Here is a 19,658-nt window from a genome sequence, read left to right as displayed (position 1 = left end):
TACTAGGCATGGAGCCTACTTTAAAAAAAAATTGGGCAGTCCGGGTGGCTCAGCAGTTTAGCGCTGCCTTCAACCCAGGGTGTGATCCTGGAGACCCAGGATTGAGTCCCACATCAGGCTCCCTGCATGGAGCCTGCTTCTCCCTCTGCCTGTGTCTCTGCCCCCCCCCCCACCACTCTGTGTCTCTCATGAAGAAAGAAAGAAAGAAAGAAAGAAAGAAAGAAAGAAAGAAAGAAAGAAAGAAAGAAGAAAGAAAGAAAGAAGAAAGAAAGAAAGAAAGAAAGAAAGAAAGAAAGAAAGAAAGAAAGAAAGAAAAAGAAAGAAAGAAAGAAAGAAAGAAAGAAAGAAAGAAAGAAAGAAAGAAATTATTTATAAATAAAAAAAAGTTTAAAAAAACTATGTTAAGTAAAGGAAGCTAGACACCAAAGATTACATTCTATTTATATGAAAATTTTAGAAAATTGAGGTGCCTGGCTAGCTCAGTTGGTAAAGCATGCAAATCTTGATCTCAGGGTTGTATATTTAATCCCCATGTTGGGTGTAAAGATTACTTAAAAACAAAATCTTTAAAAAGCAATTTTAGAAAATTCAAAACTGTACAGACAGAAAGATCAGTGGTTTTCTACCACTGGAAGTGAAAGAAGGAAATGACTACAAATACTTTGGGGATGATTAATTATAGTAATTGTTGCAAAACTGTATAAATTTACTAAGAATTAATTAAACAGTACACTTAGCAATAGATGAATTATAAAGTATTTAAGTTGTACCTCAGTAAGGCTGTAGTGGAAAAGGTTATGCTCTAGTTCACAGCAATACAATTGTAATAGACAAAAACTGAAAACAACATAAATACCCATAAACAGTAGAATGGATAAGTTGGATATATTCATATGATGGAATGTTATACAGCAAAGAGAATTTTAAAACTACCGTTTCATGTAACTTGGGTGAATCTCACAAAAATAATGTTGAGTGAAAGACACAAAATAGTATATAATGTATAATTCCATTTACATGATGTTTAAAAACAGGTAAAACAAATATTTGGTGTTAGAAATCAAGAGAGTGGTTATTCTTTAAGTGAATAGCGATAGCGGGGAGTTAATAAGGTTTCCTTTTTTTATTGTAATTTTATTTTTTTCCAGCTTTAATGAGGTATCATTGCCAAACATTAATAATGTTTCTTGAGGTGTGTGCTCACTATATAGGGGTGTTCACTTTTTGAAAGTCTATCATGCTGTATACTTAATGGTTTGTGCACTGTTTTATATGTATGTTATACTTCAATAGTTTACTTTAGGGGCACCTGGGTGGCTCAGGCAGTTAAGCATCCAACTCTTAATTTCTGGCTCAGGTCATGATCTCAGAGTTGTGAGTTCAAGCTCAGCATGGAGCCTGCGTAAGATTCTCTCTCTCCCTCTGCCCCTCCCCCCACTGTGCACGTTTTCTCTCTCTCTCTCTCTCTCTCTCTCTCTCTCTCTCTCAAAAACAAAACAAAAAACAAAAAACGCTTATTTTAAAAACACACTTAATTTGAAAAAGAGAGGGACGGCCTGGTGGCTCAGTGGTTGAGCGTCTGCCTTTGGCTCAGGGTGTGGTCCCGGGGTCCTGGGTATGAGTTGCACGTCAGGCTTCCTGCATGGGGCCTGCTTCTCCCTCTGCCTATGTCTCTACCTCTCTCTGTCTCTCATGAATAAATAATAAAGTCTTTTAAAAAAAAGTTTTAAAGAATTTGAAAAAGAGATCACCAGTGATCTTTGAGAAGTGTGTATGCGTGTATGCCTCTGTATGTCTCTGTGTGTCTGTGTATCTGGGTGTACATGTGAGTATTTGTGTATTTGTGTATACACAGGGATAATGAGAGGAGCTGGCCAGGAGGAGATCTGAGGAAGTGTTACAGGATAAGGAAACAAGCAGCCTACAAGCCCTATGGGAATGAGGTTGGCATGTTGAGAGAACAGAAAGAAAGCTGTGTGTGGCTGGCATAAAGTGAATGAGATGAATGTGAGATCATTCCTTTATTCATTCATCAAATCTTTAAGAGTTGTGCCAGAGGCTGAGAAGTCAGAGGACAGCCAATTATTTGGAAAGTGTGACAGAGAAAGGGAGGAGGGGGGAAAAAAGCCACTATTGAAGGGGTTGGAAAGTTCGGGGCGGGGGGGGGGGGGTGTGGGGAGTGGGCGCTCAGTGGTTGAGTGTCTGCCTTTGGCTCAGGGCCTGATCCCAGGATCCGGGATCAAGTTCTGCATCAAGCTGTCTGTGAGGAGCCTGCTTCTCCCTCTGCCTGTCTCTGCCTCTCTCGCTCTGTGTCTCTCACGAATAAATCAATCTTTAAAAAAAAAGGGGGGGGGGGATCCCTGGGTGGCTCAGTGGTTTAGCGCCTGCCTTCGGCCCAGGGCCTGATCCTGGAGTCCCGGGATCAAGTCCCACATCAGGCTCTCTGCATGGAGCCTGCTTCTCCCTTTGCCTGTGTCTCTGCCTCTCTCTCTCACTCTCTGTCTCTCATGAATAAATAAATAAAATCTTAAAAAAAAAAAAAAAGTTCTGAGGGTTCCTTTCTATTTACACACACAAACACACAATAGAAGAAAGGAAAGACTGAAGATGAAGGAAACAGGTTGCAGAAATAAGATCCTAGAGAAAACAGAAGAAGACAGAATAATGGAGATAACATGGTAGGGATCACTTTGGAACGGATATGGGAAAGCGAGAAATAAAACAGCTATAGGGCAAACATTTTGAAAGGGAGAGAGGCAAAAAGAAAGCATTCTCCAACCTTCCCATTGAAATTTCAGGAATGGTCACATAGGAAAGTTGGTTAGGGCCTAGAGAGTTATTTATAAAAAAAAAAAAAAAAAAAAAAAAGAGAGAGATCTTAAAAGCTCTTTCTTTCCCCTTAAAATATAATGAAAAAAACGAGGTCCTCCATTGCACTTCTGACACTGTTCTCTGTTCTCTGTCATGCTGAGCTGTCTGGAACCCCCACCATGGGGCAGCCTGGAGAATTCCAGAGTGTATGGCACCAGGCTCTAGTGGGTTCCCCCCAGTTGTCCCAGGGTACCTCACACCATACACATGGAGCTCCACATAAGGCACATCACCCACAGAGTAAGCTGTTAGACAATATGTGACAGGGTCTTTAAAATTCACAGGAAAAATATGCAAATCCCCACATATCCACCATCAGTTATGATACAGAAAGATAAACATGTCAAGAAAGATGAATGCAAATACTTTGAGAAGCTATTGTTTCTAGATTGTTTCATTCTGTACCTTTACCATTTATTGGATATTGTGGGCCTGAGGATAATACAATTTTTTCATTATCTTGAGATTATGGAGGAAATTTTGAAAAATGAGAAACAGTTATGCTTCATTGTCCAGTTTTACTAAAGACTGTCTATGGTTTCTTGGCATTAAAAGGCAGCAATACATTGATATTACAAATCAGTATAGATCATCAAATATTTTCTTTTTTTAAAAAAAAAATATTTTCTTTTTTTTTAAGATTTTATTTATTTATTCATGAGAGACACACACACACAGAGAGGCAGGCAGGCAGAGAGGCAGAGAGGCAGAGACACAGGCAGAGGGAGAAGCAGGCTCTATGCAGGGAGCCAGACGTGGGACTCGATCCCGGGTCTCCAGGATCAGGCCCTGGGCTGAAGGCAGTGCTAAACCGCTGAGCCACCCGGGCTGCCCAAATATTTTCTTTTTGAAGTTTGGAGGAATGATCACAACTTCTACCAATAAAGGCAGCAGAAAATCCCACAGAAACTTGGTAGGTAGTATAAACTGGTCAGACCACAAAAATGACATAAAGACATGCATTTTGCCTGAGAAATACACTATAGTTAAGATAACTGATTCAGGTCCTTAACTTTCTGGATCACTAGATTATAATGTGGTACATACTTTATATAATAAAGGATTTTTTATTTGAGCATATCAATCTCTGATGACAATTTCATCCTTCAACGTTTTATAATGAAATGACTGCAAGATGACTAGGTGATTACTTTGAAACTATTCCTTTCAATAGATAAGCATACTAATGTTGCTGGGCTTGCAAATGTCCTTGAGATATACTTATCATTGGTTAAGAATGATGTTTCCATGTATTGCTGATTGGGCTTTACCCATAAGAAGAGACAAGTAATAAATTTGGATCAACTTCATTATCATGGTGGAATATACCCCCTATAAACAAATTAAAAAGTAGTTTACATCCACAAAAGATATTCTTATCGGGCATGGGGAAGAAAGTAGGAGTCCTGAACAAGGAGCTTTGTCAGCTCTGATACTGATTCTTGATCCAGCTGACACAACCAGTATAAGCAGTTTGGGTCTGTCTACAGGATACACAACTATTTGACTCAACTCTTACCTTTTAACTGATGGGAAATCTTTCACCAAAAGTTGGCAAACTCTCACATGAGTCTCTGGACAGCTTCCTTACAGAATTAGAAAAGATTCAAAACACTTAGGAAGGAGAAATGCAGACTACAGAGATATTTTGATCAGGCACTTACAGAAACACAACACTGTCTGCATCACAATAACAACCCAATTATGGTTTTCTTCTGAATCTTTTACACTGTAAAAGCCTTCCTGATTTGAACCCTAGGACTTGCAGCAGACTTGTAAACAAAAAATTACAAATTTCTTATTTCCATGGCTCCTCTCACTAATAGATCCAACCCATCAGCAGTAGTACTGCTCTCCATTTTAGACCCATTATCCAGAAATCAAATCCCCAATTTTATTACTGTCTAAAAGTATAAGACTTCAAAAACGGTCAGGTAAATTTCATGGTATTCTTAAGCATTAACAATGTCTGGGAGTCATAAACCTGAAGTAACTTCTACTTTACATATGCTCATGACATTGAACAACGGGATGGGAGAAGTTTTTCCCATTTGATAAAACAACTAGGAGAGTCACATGTCATGTCAATATGGGTGTTCATGAAGCTCTGCAAATATTAAAGAACAAAATGCGCTTGCACGGATTTTTGTGGTTATGTCACTATGTTGTATACTTCTAAACAATCTACAAATAGAAAGCTTGATGATGTTTCTGAGAAGAAAGAAGAACCTGATTTAACTTCCTACACAGAGCAAATGAAAGTACAGAATCATTTGAAGTAGTCACGGAGGAAGCAACTACAGATTCAACAACAAAACAGAACTCTGATGTTGCTACAACAGAAGCTGACTGGTTTCCACTTGTGCTGTGCTTTGAAATTCCTGTTTAGCTCTGAATTAAACAAGATCAACAGTTTGTAGGAAAACTGCTACACATAATCTTTGCAGAAAAGAAAGCCTTCAAAAACTCCATTCAAAACAAACAACTCCATTCGAGTTGGTAACTCTGTCTACATGTCCTTAAGTTTTCATTCATTCTAGGAAGGAGCTTTAACACTGGATATTCACACTAAAGCCAGTTCTTCTTTTTCTCCTTCTCCTTCAGATTTTGTTTATCTGATAGAGGGAGAGCACAAGCAGGGGGAGTGACAGAGGGAGAGGGAGAAGCAGACTCTCCACTGAGCAGGGAGCCCTATGTGGGGCCTGATCACAGGACCCTGGGATTATGACCTGAACCAAAGGCAGATGTGCAACCAACTGAGCCACCCAAGTGCCCCTGAAGCCAGTTTTTCAAGTTTGATTTACCATCTTATGCTGATATGGTAGTCTTACTTCTTGCAAAGAATGCAATATTTAGAGCACAGCATCTTGTCAATCTTATCAGAATGCAATAGAGGGTCACCTTCCTCACTCCTCACTGCTAATCTTCATTTGTAATAATCTCATAACATTTGTTATTCACGCTTGGCATCTTTTTCTTTCTTAATAACTTAAGGATTATAGTGCTTTATAGTGCCGGTCACTAAAAAGCATCCTGCTGATGTAATATAATTTATACTTAAATGATGTTCAGAGCATGTTGTGGTGTAGTTTGGGAAACATTGAATACTGTTAGGAATCTTGCTCATTATAGCACATTCTAATGCAACAAAGAGCTGCTTTAAAAATAATTGAGGGGTGCCTGGGATTTGGGTAAGGTTGAGTGTCGGACTCTTGATTTTGGCTCAGGTCCTGGGATGACATCCTCCTCCCCTCTTGTCCAGCTCCCTCATTCAGTGGAGAGTTTGCTTCTCTCCCTCTCCCATCTTTCTCTGCCCCTTTTTCTACTCGAGCTTTCTCTATCTAAAATAAAAACATATTTTTTAAAATTGACCCCTAGGTTCTTTTTTTTTTTTTTTTTTAAAGATTTTACTTATTTATTCATAGAAACACAGAGAGAAAGAGAGGCAGAGACACAGACAGAGGGAGAAGCAGGCTCCATGCAGGGAGCTGGATGTGGGACTTCATCCCTGGTCTCCAGGATCACACCCCAGGCTGCAGGCGGCGCTAAACCGCAGCGCCACTGGGGCTGCCTTTTTTTCTTTTTTTTTTTCTTTTTTTTTTTTTAAACAAAGATTAAAAAAAAAAAAAGAAGATTTTATTTATTCATGAGAGACAGAGAGGCAGAGACACAGGCCGAGGTAGAAGCAGGCTCCCTGCCAGGAGCCTGATGTGGGGCTCCATCCTGGATCTTGGATCACGCCCTGGGCCAAAGGCAGACGCTCAACTGCTGAGCCACCCAGGCATCCCTAAACAGATTGTTTTTGGCAATCAAAACTGTATTTTTTTTATTTTGAGTTAATCTGCATTTCATTTTCTAAATCTAAGGATAAACTTCATAGGCTTCATGATGACTGTTAACATTTATAAGCCATCACGAAGAATACTGTAATGGTGATTTTTATATGTTAATTTATCAAATAGAAATCTTGTTTAATTTTATATTTTGTTACCTATGCTTTTGGGGATAATGAGAAGACATATAACTGTTCCTGTGAAAATACTTCTTGGTATTTAGAGTAGAAACATTATAAACATCCAGTATTGAGAAATTTGATGAGACAGTAAGAATTCCTGTGGATATCTACAAATTATGTATATCAATTGAACCTTGTTGAAGGTATGCAAATCAGCAATAGTTATGTATAATTTAACTTTGTTTTATAGGGTCTTAACTCAGACTATAAAGATTCACTGATAAGAGAAGTTATGGAAAACATTTTTTTAACTCATTTAGAATTCATTCAAAGTGCAAAAAGCAGCCCTTGAAAGGACATTAACCCAATTTGCATTTTGTTTGGTTTTTTTTCCTTTATTTATTATCAGCTTTATTGAAATATAATATACCATATAATTCATTCATTTAAAGAGAAAGTCAACAGTTTTTAGTATAGAGTTGTGCAACCATCACCACAACCAGTTTTAGAACATTTTCATCATCCCAAAACAACAAGCCCCTCCTTACCCTGTGCCTGTCATGCCCCAATTCCCTCCATCCAACCCAGCCCTGCTTTCTGCCTCTATAGAGTTGCCTATTATGACATTTCATATAAGTGAAAATATGAAAGGATGCATACTGTATGTGGAAGCATACGGAAGCATACCGTATGTGGTCTTTTGTGTCTGACTTCTTTCATTTAGCATACTGTTGTCAAGGTTCATCTATGTTGTAGCATGTACCAGTACTTCATTTCTTTTTATTGCTGACAAAAGATGCATCTTTTAACTCTTAACAGTGTTCTTCTCATTCAACATTTAAAACATAGGGTTTGTTTCTTGCCAGTGAAGATTCGTTAAAAAATTTTAATCCAATCCTGTTGCTGTAAATGTTTAAAGTATTTCTATAAGGCTTTATGTTGCTATTCCCCCACCCCCATTTTTTTTTTTTTTAGGAACCAAGGGAGAAAGGAACATCAAAAAGGATAGGGAAGTTTAAAAAATATGGTTCAATTTGATATCTCAAGTAGGTTTTTAAAAAATCAGCTTTACATCATTTTTTTAAATGTATGATCATCAAATTTTCTTGATTTCTTTTTTTTTTTTTTCTTTTTTAAAATATCCAATCAGGGGCATCTAGCTAGCTCAGCCCAGGAACATTAGACTCTTGATCTTGGGGTTGTGAGTTCAAACCCCAAATAGGGTGTAGAGATTACTTAAAAATAAAATCTTTTTAAAAATGCACAATCAGGTAATTTTGTGTTTATGGGGGGGGGAGGGTTTAACATAGCCAACCTCCTCAACATCTCAAATTATCAGAGACATTTGAAATGTTTATTTTTTTTGAAATGTTTAATATTTAATATTTTCTTTTTTTATTTAATATTTTCTCATGTTGGTTTTTATTACCTGATGTTTTCAATATTTTTGGCATTCTTGTGTCTTTTTCATTGCCAGTGTTTCAAACAGTTTGTATTTAAAATTTTTAAGTTTTATTTATTTTTTTAAGACTTTTATTTATTTATTCATGAGAGGCAGAGAGAGAGAGAGGCAGAGACATAGGGAGAGGGACAAACAGGCCCGATGCAGGAAGCCCGATGCCGGGATGCAATCCCAGAATCCCGGGGTCACGCCCTGAGTCAAAGGCAGATGCTCAACCACTGAGCCACCCAGGCATCCCTAAAATTTTTAAGTTTTAAAAGTGTATTGTTTTCTGGTATGATATCAAGTTTATAAACTCTGTCAGTTTGATAACTGGAACATATGTTTACAAACAAACTGGGATATATATATATATATGTATATATATATATATATATATATATATATATATATATATATTCAACAAAATAGATGTGAAACAAGTTTTTAAAAAGCACTTACCAGGCAGCCCACGTGGCTCAGCAGTTTAGAGCCCCCTTCACCCCATGGCCTGATCCTGGAGTCCCAGGATCCAGTCCTACATCGGGCTCCCTGCATGGAGCCTACTTCTCCCTCTGCCTGTGTCTCTGCCTCCTTCTCTGTGTGTGTGTGTGTTTCATGAATAAATAAATAAAATGTTAAAAAAAAAAAAAAGCACTTACCTGTTTCTATACTGATCTGTCTACAGGACCTCTAATGACTTGGACAAGCTGCTTGCTAAAAATCCAGAGGTACAGCGCCTGTAGCAGTGCTCTAATCTGCTTGGCTCCATTCAAAATAAAAGAGAATTTAAGGAGGTCTTTTTTTTTTTTTTCTTTTTTCAAACTCTTGTGTTGAGAGAATTTGTTCTAACAGGATTTCTCCTTAAAGAATCCATGCTGGGTCCTGGGAATCTCTACCTCCCTTTTTAAAAGTTCACACACCATCCTTTCAACAACGCTTGGATTTTGCCAGGGATGAATAAACACCCCATGGGTATATGATCTTTGGAATCCAAATTCTTCCCTGTTTTGGCAATCAGGGTGACACTTTTCATTTTCAGGCCATTAGTTCCATCCTGTTCTTTCTGTCTCCTCAGGTTCAGCAGTTTCACAGCCAGTCACAAAGCATCTGAGAATCACTTCAAGAGACAAAGGGGATCCCCGGGTGGCACAGCGCTTTGGCGCCTGCCTTTGGCCCAGGGCGCGATCCTGGAGACCTGGGATCAAATCCCACGGCAGGCTCCCGGTGCATGGAGCCTGCTTCTCCCTCTGCCTATGTCTGCCTCTCTCCCTCTCTGTGTGTGGCTATCATAAAAAAAAAAAGAGAGAGACAAAGAGAAGCTTGTGTAAAAGTGAGACCAGCTGGTGTATGGCCGACTCCTCAATACCAGAAAGAATTCTCTGGCCTGACTTTTCAGTTTCCACTTTGCTTCTGCTTCTGCCAGGCCATGGGCTCAATGTTTTTCTTTCCTGCTAGAACTATCCAGACCCATTCCAGTTATTCTCAGCTGACAATGTCTGCTTGTGGACAATTCAGAAAACAAACACGCGGTGCCTGATACACCAGGATTTAAGCCACGGCTCACCACTTCGCAGCTGTGTGACATGAAGCAGGTGATTTGACCTCTTGGGGAGCTGCGTCCTTATTTGTAAAACTGAGGCTAATACCGGCCTCACAGGATTATGCGAAGTATTCATACTGAACGTGAAGGTGGTAATTGCAGTTGCCAAATGTTCGTCGTCCCCCAACCCCCATCTTCCCATTACACTTTAACAGGCATTTTCAACAGCAGCCCAATCAGCGCGCCCTGAGGCCCCACTCTCTGTAGGCCCTTGAGTGCTGGGATGCTGAAAATATCGGCAATAGCTTCCTGCTCTCGAGAAGTTTACAATCTACTCAGGGAAATCGCTTCCACTAGCTTGATTCATCCCTTAAAAATAGTCCTGGGAGGCTGAAAGGATGAAAACTGGAAGAAAGGGACGGAGAGCCCAAGGGCGAACAGTCCTCCCTCCTACTTCACAGACGTCTTATTTGTTCCAGACACAGGACCCAGTTACTGGTTTTTTACATGTCCGTCACCCCGACAGGACTGCCAGCCACCTGAGGGCGACCCAGGTTTGGCTCATCTAAGGCACTTTCTCATCTCGGGGCTGGGCGCGCAGGAGGCCCGGGCCGCGTTCGGCCTTCTCACTCGCCGGGCGCCGGCCCGCGCACTCAGCTGCAGGCGAGGGCGGGGGCGGGGGCGTCACGCTCGGTGCCTACGTCCCGCCAGGCCGGAAGTCCCGCGGGACCCCTAGTCAAGGCTGTTGTGTGGCGGGAGACGCCCGGAAGCCCGGCAGGTCCCCGCAGCCGTTGGCGGTAACCCGCCACCTGCCACTGCAGCCCTGATTGGCTCCTTCCTCGGCCAACGCGGAGGCTTTAACCAATCGCCGGCGGCCGGGAGGCCCCGCCCCGCGAGAGCTCCCTGAGGCAGGAGCTTTGTGTTTGCCGCTGAAAGGAGCGGGTGGGCTCCACCCGAGCCTCTTGGGACACTGTTAGAAAAAGCCCTGGCGGGGTGTCGGGCGGGGGGGGGGGGGGGTGCTGAGGTGTGTGTGACCCTGGGCAGGCTCTGCTTCTCTCCAGGCGTCAGGAAGTTAGCGGACAGGAGCGAGGGAGTGACCCTGCAGGGGAACGAAGGGGTAGACGGGGGGATCCGCCCGCTTGGAAATGGGAGCAGAGAAGGGCGCTCGGAGAACCTGGGGCGTGACAGTCTGCGGAAAGGCGGTGGCTAGAGGGTCGCCTCACCCCCTCGAGTCCGCAGGCCCCGCCCCGCCCCGCAGGCCCCGCCCCCCGAGCCCATAACCGCGCGGCAGACTCCGCGGAGCCCCCTGCGAACGCGGCCGCAGCCGTCGGGTTGAGCACCGTCCGTGCCCCCTCCGCGCGCTCTCCGCCCGCCGACAGACAGAGCCGCCCGCGCTCTCGTGTTCTCCTTGCGGCCCGGTGAGCCCGGGCCCCTCCGGCCCCAGCCCTGCGCGGGCTAAACCTGCAGCACGGGTAGCGTGGACCCGCGCCCTTCCGGCTCTTCAATTTCTTTCCTCTTCTCCCAGCCTAGCTTATATTTTTCCTGTCTGTCCTCTGTCTTTTCCTTTATCTCTCTTCTTTCCCTCTTTTTCCTTCCCCGTCTTTTCTTTATCTTTCACGTTCACGTTGGCTGTTATTTAAGCCTCTACCCTTCCAACTCTCTCCCCTGGGCCTGGATGCCCAGCTCCGCCTTGAATGGGGGCCTTGGGCCCGGGCAACTATCTGAATGACCTTCCCCTCCTGAAGAAGAGGAGGTTTGGAGCAGAGCCTGCCCTCAGCCGGTCTCACCTCCTCACATCCCACCCCTGGGGCCTACTTGACTCTCAGAGAGTCTCTGACCTTTCATGACCTCCTTTCAACACTTCCACTCACCAGTCTGCTGACTGTTGGGGGGGATGCTTCTTCAGAATACACACTGCCACCAAAGCTGAAATCTGGGAGTCAATGTGTGATACTAAGAGAGCAGACAAGCGAAGGAGGACTCCTGGGTTCATTTACCCCCTCCAGTGTGTGCACTGAATTATTTGTCCCTAGCTGCCCTGGGTGAGATGGACCCTATTCCTTACTCCTCCTCACCTCCCCACTTAAGGATTGTGTGGGTTTGTGTGCCTTGGGCAGGTGGCCCTTTCCTTGCTGGAGTGTAATCTGTGAAGGCAGATTTGCCATTCTAAACTCTCTTGGGGCACCTGGGTGGTTCAGTCGGTTCAGCCTTTGACTGTTGGCTTCAGCTCAGGTCATGATCTGGGGGTGATGGTGGGATCCAGCTAGTACTGGGCTCTGTACTCAGCCCAGAATCTGCTAGAGATTCTCTCCCTTCCTTTGCCCTTCCCCCCCAACTCGCATGCTCTCTTTCTCCTTCTCTAAAATAAAAATCTTAACATAGATTCTCTTCTTTGCCCTCATCCACAGGACACATAGTATGACTATTAGGTGTTTCGTCTCCCAGCCATTTTCTATGGAAAACCAAGGAGATCGGGCCATGATAGCCACTGGCAGCTTTGAAGAATGGGATGCCTTTAGAGAAGCTTGATCTTGGAGGCCTCAGCGTGAGACCTTACAAAGCCGGGTAAGAGTCCAGTCTAAGGGAGGGGATCTCCCGATTCCAACAGTGCTTTGGCCTGGGGGTAGGGGTCAGTAGGATATTAGCAAAAATAACTACACCACATCCCCACCCCCAGTGAAGTTGCTCTTCAGAGTTCACAAGTACTCTTATTTATTTTTTTTTTAATTTTTTTTAAAATTTTTTTTAATTTTTTATTTATTTATGATAGTCACAGAGAGAGAGAGAGAGAGGGGCAGAGACACAGGCAGAGGGAGAAGGCAGGCTCCATGCACCAGGAGCCTGATGTGGGATTCGATCCGGGGTCTCCAGGATTGCGCCCTGGGCCAAAGGCAGGCGCCAAACCGCTGCGCCACCCAGGGATCCCCACAAGTACTCTTATGTATCCCTGGTCTCATTCTATCCTCTAAGCTGACCGTGACAAGCCAGGAATGGTGGTCCCCATATTTATAAAGGAAGAAATTGAAGCCTGAATGGGATAGTGATTAGTCCTTGGTCATCCTGGAAATCACCAGCAGAGCTAGGACAAACTCTTTCTAGGTCCGAGTTTTTATTTATTCTTCTTAGTAGGGTCTTTAGCACAAGTGACCATTGCTCCCATACTCAACACCTCTGAAAGACCTGGGAAAACCCAAAGCAGCAATCAAAATGGCAACTGAGCCTCAGTGTACTTGTTTTTGTGATGGACAGGAGCTGGGTCTTGTTCTTCTCTGGCCTTCACAACACTGCATGTAGCACAGGATCAGGATATGACTGACTCATTTATCATGTCTCTGATGCCCAGAGAAGGGACACGATTGGCCTGAACCTTCTCAGAACTGTCATATTTGGCATGAGAACTTGGGTGTTAGATTTCCTTGTAAAAGCCCTGCCTTTGCGGGGGGCTGAGAAGACAGCAGGACACAAATGTTCTGGACACCAGTGCAAAGCAAAATGAATAAGCTATGGAGCCTGTACATGTGGCTCTTACTAAGTTCCCTCATCTGTTACGTAGAGTTAAGGCAGCCACTTCATAGGGCTGCTCTGAAGAGCAAGTGAGCTAATAGAGTGCTCCAGGCAGTGGGATGGGGAAGGTATAGAACACTTCCTGGAGGAGAGGGATGTGAGAGAAGGGGAGCTGGGGAATTTGAAGCATCTTCATCAACCCATCTGCCATTTGAGTACCAATGTTCACTGAGCTTCATATGGCCAGGCTCCAGGGAAACTCAAGGCCAGGCCTAGCCTATAGGAGCTCTGGATGCAGTTGAGTGGTGAGTAGCCTCTGGATTTCACTGTTTGCCCCAGCTACCTGGAGTGAGAAGCCCAAGAGGAAGAAGCTGGGCGAGCTATTTGTGTCCAGAGGTCTTTGTGTTCACAACAGACCAGCCACATCCTCCCTCTGCTGGCCAGCATTTTCCTCGTGATACGGGTAGCCAATCAGGCCAAGCTCAAAGCAGCTGCTCCCCTGAAGTCAGAGAAGTGAGCTCAGGCAAGGGAGAAGCAGGTCACCCTCCCCCATTGGGGGTGCTGGGCTCACTTCCTCCCCAGGCTGCGGAGGCAGCAGAGAAGGGTGTTGTTCCAACTCTGAGAACAAAATGGAGAACAAAATGGAGCTTTTGGTTTCCTGTGTCACTTTTCGTAGCTCTGACCTGCACCTCCCCATCCCCACCCCTTCTGTGGTGAAGATGTGGATCCCCTGTGTTGAAGGAGAGGAAATGGGCCAGAGAGGGAGACCACTTTCCCTGCATCACACAGTAGTTTAGGGGGAGAGGGTCCAGTGCTTATGTACCTACTCTCACCCCTGAGAGTTACCCAGTATCCTTCAAGGCCCAGCTAAATATTACCTTTTCCAGTTACCAACTCTTCCATACCTCTACCCAGAGAGAGTTGTTCCCTCCATTTTGAGAGTATGTCCTGTAAGCCCTGAATGCAGTGCAGCTTGAAATACCTGCCCATCCCCGTGCCAGACAGTAAGCCTCCTCTAGGGTCAATACTGTCTTGGACATATCAGTGAACCAGCACCCAGCAAAGCAGTCTTGAAAGAATGACTTTAGAGGGTACCCCGGGTGGCTCAGCAGTTTAGCGCGGCCTTTGGCCCAAGGCCTAATCCTGGGTACCCGGGATCGTATTCCACTTCGGGCTACCTGCATGGAGACTGCTTCTCCCTCTGCCTGTGTCTCTGCCTCTCTCTCTGTCTCATGAATAAATAAAATCTTTAAAAAAAAAAATGACTTTAGAGAGCTCAAGTTGAGTGGGACTGGGGAAGAAAATTCCTAGTGGGCTGGGAAGGGGTTGAACTGGTCTCTCCCATTCCATTTTTTCTAGACTTAGACAATTTCAGACCCGTAGGAACCTTTCCTGCTTAAGAGATCCAGAGCATAAGCCTGTGAGTTTGTGCCTGTCAGGTCTTGGTCTGATCAGAACCTTTTCCCGACTTCTGCCGGCCCTCCGGTCTATCTGCAGGAGCAGGAATGTGGGCATGATCAGTGAAATCTCTGCACCCAGCACACAGAAGCTGGGTCACTGCCCATTGTGAGGCCCTGACCAGACTCTCCCTGTAGTGAAAAGGAGGGGGCTCTTCACAGAATGTGTTCTCCTCCAGCAGGAATTGCTTCTCCAGCCCCTATTTGAGTACCTCCCGAGTACACTCCTGTTTTCCCTCACAAGGTTGCTCTTGTTCTTGCTTAGGGAGGTGGTACTATCAAGGTAGGTGTGGGGTGGTGAGCAGGACAGGACTGTTGCTAATGGGGCTTCTCTCTCCTTGGCTTAGATTCCGGCAGAGTTCTTCTATCTCGTCTTGTTGCTGACTGAAGGTGACCCCTTCTCCAGTCTTTCTCCATCTCCTGGGAGGTAGTGAGCAGTCAGCATTATGGTTGGGTTCAAGGCTACGGATGTACCCCCTACTGCCACTGTGAAGTTCCTGGGGGCTGGCACAGCTGCCTGCATTGCAGATCTCATCACCTTTCCTCTGGACACCGCTAAAGTCCGGCTGCAGGTGAGGGGATGAAGCCTGGGGTCCTGATGTTGTCTAGTGCTCTGCCTGAAGACACGGACTCCTTAAGGGCCAGGAACGTGTTTAGAACTGTAAACTTTGGAGCATAGGGATGGCAGGAGATGGGAAGGACAGCCTGCCTATCCATATAACCACCCAATTTGATCTTGCAGATCCAAGGAGAAAGACAGGGGCCAGTGCGGGCTGCGGCCAGCGCCCAGTACCGAGGCGTGCTGGGCACCATCCTGACCATGGTGCGCACTGAGGGCCCCCGTAGCCTCTACAGTGGGCTGGTCGCCGGCCTGCAGCGCCAGATGAGCTTTGCCTCTGTCCGCATCGGCCTCTATGACTCTGTCAAGCAATTCTACACCAAGGGTTCTGAGCGTGAGTATGGAACTGGGCCATAGGCCTTTTGGCCTTTTCTTCTTGGTGATGATTGATCCCATCAAATCATCCTTGATTGATGATTTGCTGTATAGCTCCTTTAGGCTCCAAGATCCCTAGGAGGATCCTCTGATCCTCCTAATGATTTCTGAATACCTAGGCTATGCAAAGGTCTGTGAGGGGCATCTTTCCAGGACAGTCCTCACAACCACTTTGAGAGTAGACCGTATCTACAAATGAAGAGACTGAGTCTTAACTCAGGGTGCAAAGGATGTGGCCAAGGGTACACAATGGAGAGCCGGAAAAAATGCCCAGGATTTTTACCTCCAAAGCCACACTTCCATTTCATCTCAGCATGCGTTGCCTACCCTCCATTTTACACAGGTGGAAACTGAGAACCCAGATCAAAAGGTTAACTTTTCCCAAGCTTACATGGCAGGGAGAAATAGATGTGGTAAGAGAACCCAAGTCTTAGGAGTCCCAGACCTTGAGAAGGCCACCTCTCTCTGAGCCTTGGTTTCACATTTGCCAAGTGAAAAGGATTGTGATTTCTCAGAGCATTTACCCTGCTGAGCTAAGGCTCATTATGTCCTGCTCCTTCCTATGACCTCGTGCTTAGCAAGTAGTAGACATTCACAGTGTTATTTTCTTTGATGAAAGGAGTTTTTTGAGCAAGAGCTTGTCTGTATCCTAGTCCCAAAAGGCAAGAGATTACAGTGATGAGGTAGTTTTGGTGAGGAGAGATAGAAAATGAGTACAGCCACAGTTGGGCACTGACCCCCATGGTTCTCCCACAGATGCTGGCATCGGGAGCCGCCTCCTGGCAGGCAGCACCACAGGTGCCTTGGCTGTGGCTGTGGCCCAGCCCACAGATGTAGTAAAGGTCCGGTTCCAGGCTCAGGCCCGGGCTGGAAGTGGCCGGAGATACCAAAGCACTGTTGATGCCTACAAGACCATTGCCCGAGAGGAAGGGTTCCGAGGACTCTGGAAAGGTCAGTGTATCAGTTTATTCTTCCTCATCTTCCTCCTCCCCTGTTCTCTGGTCTCACATCAGTACCATTTCCTTCTGTAGGGACCTCTCCCAATGTTGCTCGTAATGCCATTGTCAACTGTGCTGAGCTGGTGACCTACGATCTCATCAAGGACGCCCTCCTGAAGGCCAACCTCATGACAGGTGAGAGGATAAATGGTGCTGAGTCTCACCCTTCCTGCAATCTAGGAGCAGATGTGGGAGTCTGTTGCCTGAGGACCACATCTTTTCATCCAACTTCCCCTCTGCTTGTGGAATGAGTTTAGATTTACAATATTGAAGCCAGCTGAGATGAACCTCCCACTTTGCACACTGAGGCAAAATGATTCTTAGGTCATCAGAAGTCCCAGCTGGAGTCTTTCTCTCTCTCTCTCTCTCTCTCTCTCTCTCTCTCTCTCTCTCTCCCTCCCTCCCTCCCTCTCCCTCTCTCTCTCTCCCTCTCTCCCTCTCTCCCTCTCTCTCCCTCCCCCCCCTTCCTCTCCCTCCCCCTCTTCCCCCTCCCTCCCCCTCAAAGTATTATTTTTTTTCCTACATTATTTTAATAATCTCTTTCCTTTTGGAGTCCTGACTGCCTTTCCTGCTCCTCCTTGGCAGATGACCTCCCTTGCCACTTCACTTCTGCCTTCGGGGCAGGCTTCTGCACCACCGTCATCGCCTCCCCCGTCGATGTCGTCAAGACGAGATATATGAACTCTGCCCTAGGCCAGTACAGCAGCGCTGGCCACTGTGCCCTCACCATGCTCCAGAAGGAGGGTCCCCGAGCCTTCTACAAAGGGTGAGTCTCTGATCCATCCCACCCAATTCCAAGCCTCCTGGATGCCCATACCTACACACAAGTGGGAGAGAACCACCTGGAACTAATTAGCGACCAGGTGTCAGGCTATTCTGATCCTGGTCTTGGTATTTCACCAGCATTTTCTCATGCTCCTACTTCCAGAGTTGTCATCCCTATTTTATGGGTATTAAAATAGAGACTTACAAGGGATTCTTGCTCACAGCTACACAGCTGTGGAGCTCTGTTCCTGGGCCCTCTCAACTTCCTTTGTGACAGCAGCTGGGTTGGATTAGATACCATGGCCCGGTGGGGAGAGCGGGAGGTAGCGTGCCCTCAGGAGTCACCAAATTGCCTCCTGTGACCTATGTTTTCTCTCTTCTAGGTTCATGCCTTCCTTTCTCCGTTTGGGTTCCTGGAACGTGGTGATGTTTGTCACCTATGAGCAGCTCAAACGGGCCTTCATGGCTGCCTACACTTCCCGGGAGGCTCCCTTTTAAGGATCTCCTGCTGCTGACCCCACCACCTCTAGCTTTGGCTTTGCCTCCAGCCAGGCCCTGCTTCCCCTCCCTCTCTCCTTCCTCTTTCCTTGCACTCCCTTTCCCACCACCTCCCTTTCCTCTCCCTACATTTTCACCCCCTCTTCACTACCTCATCTCCCCACTGCCTCTCAATCCCAGTAGAGTTGATCCCAGTTAACACTGTGGGAGGCCTGACACCAGCCAGGACCCAAGACTTCAGTCCGTTGAAAAGTTAAGCCCAGCTCTTTGTTCTGCCCCCAAGCCCAGCCCAGCCAGCTTGTCACCCATAAAACAGGTTCAACCTTGGTGTCTCCTCCCTCTCTCATAGCTACCAGAGTTACCAGAGGTCTTGGTCCAGTGGGCCCTTTTGGCACCGGTGGGCAGGGGAGGAGCCACCTAACTTAGAAAGGGAGACACCTTCTGCTTCCAGCATCCATTCGGGAGCCCACGGAGGTCATCTTGTCCATTTTTCTTTCTAGACCACACCCAGGGCTTAGGTGGCAAGTGAAGGAGCAGCTGGGAGTCACAGCAGTGGCTTCACTCTCACCAGGTCACTTGAGTTTTCACTCACCCAGTGCCTGGTACTCCAGCATCTGCCTTTCTAACCCTCCTGCTGGCCCCAGGCCTATTTATCTGCAAAATGAGTGTGTTCCTGTCTGCCCTACATCTCCTGTGCTTCCTAGAAGATTTAGAGGAACTATGAACTTATTTTATTCCATCCTACAAATGGGAAATCTCCCCAAAGTCCCAGACCTAGTGAAGGGAAATCAGGCTGCTTCTCATCCTTCACAATCAACCCTTACGAGGCAGTGTTACTGTACTGGGTGGGACAGGCTGCAAGGCAAACATGAGGCCTCAATTTTCGATACTTCAATTTGGAGTCTCAACTATCCCTGGGCTGGGGATCCCAAGGAGGCAGTGCCAAGCCAGGGCTTAGGCTGCAAAGGGTGTCAACCTCCCTGTCCCCACTACCTGTCCTCAGAGGCAAGACAGAAGATTCTACATCTGTTTAAAGAGGCTGGGGAGGCTCTGTGAAGTTCCAGAATTCTGAGGCATCTTGTGCAGAGGCAGGCCCACCCAGTTTATAGCTGTTGGAAGAAGTTGAGGGCTGAGACCAGTCATGTAGGCAAGGACATACAGGAAGTCAGCAACTGAACTGGGACATGGGCTCAGATTCCTCCCTCCCCTTGTGGACTCTTCACCCAGGGACAAGTGCTGGAGTCCTTTGGAAAGTCTGTTGGTCAGAGAACGTGACTTCCTCTTCCCACCAACCTAAAGCAGCATAACACTACTCCTTTCCCATTGGTCAGAGCTGTAGGCTCAGCCCTTCAGTGCTTTGGCAAGGAGTCTAGGTTATTAGGCTCCTGGGAAGGAAAGAGGGCTCATGGTTCCCCACCTTATATCCTAGCATCTGACAAATTGAGCTGGGGTCTCAGTCCCCAAGGACAGGGTTGGGTGCCACAAGTTGAGCCAAGGTGAAGGTGGTAAGCAGCCCAGCATAAATGGAGGACTGACCCAGTGTGCACCTCATGTACCTTAATTCTCACACTAGGCCTATGAGGCAGGTGATTCCCTGTTTTGCACCAGAGGAATCAAGGTCAGTTTGTTCCC

At 45.9% G+C, this 19,658-nt stretch overlaps 1 protein-coding gene and 1 pseudogene across 2 annotated transcripts; both read left to right on the top strand.

Annotated features, from left to right (window-relative positions):
- The first annotated feature begins 3,733 nt into the window (after positions 1 to 3,733).
- LOC112928739 (protein FAM91A1 pseudogene) lies at positions 3,734 to 4,787 on the top strand (annotated as a pseudogene).
- A 5,904-nt stretch (positions 4,788 to 10,691) lies between these two features.
- UCP2 (uncoupling protein 2) lies at positions 10,692 to 18,352 on the top strand. 2 transcript variants are annotated; one of them, XM_026010503.2, is made up of 8 exons: positions 10,692 to 11,228; positions 12,219 to 12,375; positions 15,119 to 15,343; positions 15,514 to 15,724; positions 16,522 to 16,716; positions 16,797 to 16,898; positions 17,349 to 17,529; positions 17,912 to 18,352. In XM_026010503.2, the coding sequence occupies exons 3-8, from the start codon at positions 15,218 to 15,220 to the stop codon at positions 18,024 to 18,026; spliced, it is 930 nt and encodes a 309-aa protein (XP_025866288.2). In that variant the 5' UTR covers positions 10,692 to 11,228; positions 12,219 to 12,375; positions 15,119 to 15,217; the 3' UTR covers positions 18,027 to 18,352. The 2 variants fall into 2 exon arrangements, with proteins under 2 accessions (XP_025866288.2, XP_025866289.2); XM_026010504.2 differs by having other exon boundaries at positions 11,100 to 11,282.
- The last annotated feature ends 1,306 nt before the right edge of the window (positions 18,353 to 19,658 follow it).

Source organism: Vulpes vulpes, chromosome 11 (assembly GCF_048418805.1).
Source record: "Vulpes vulpes isolate BD-2025 chromosome 11, VulVul3, whole genome shotgun sequence".
NCBI lineage: Eukaryota > Metazoa > Chordata > Mammalia > Carnivora > Canidae > Vulpes > Vulpes vulpes.
The sequence above is the reverse complement of the archived record's forward strand: the minus strand, read 5'-3'. Positions and strand labels throughout refer to the sequence as shown.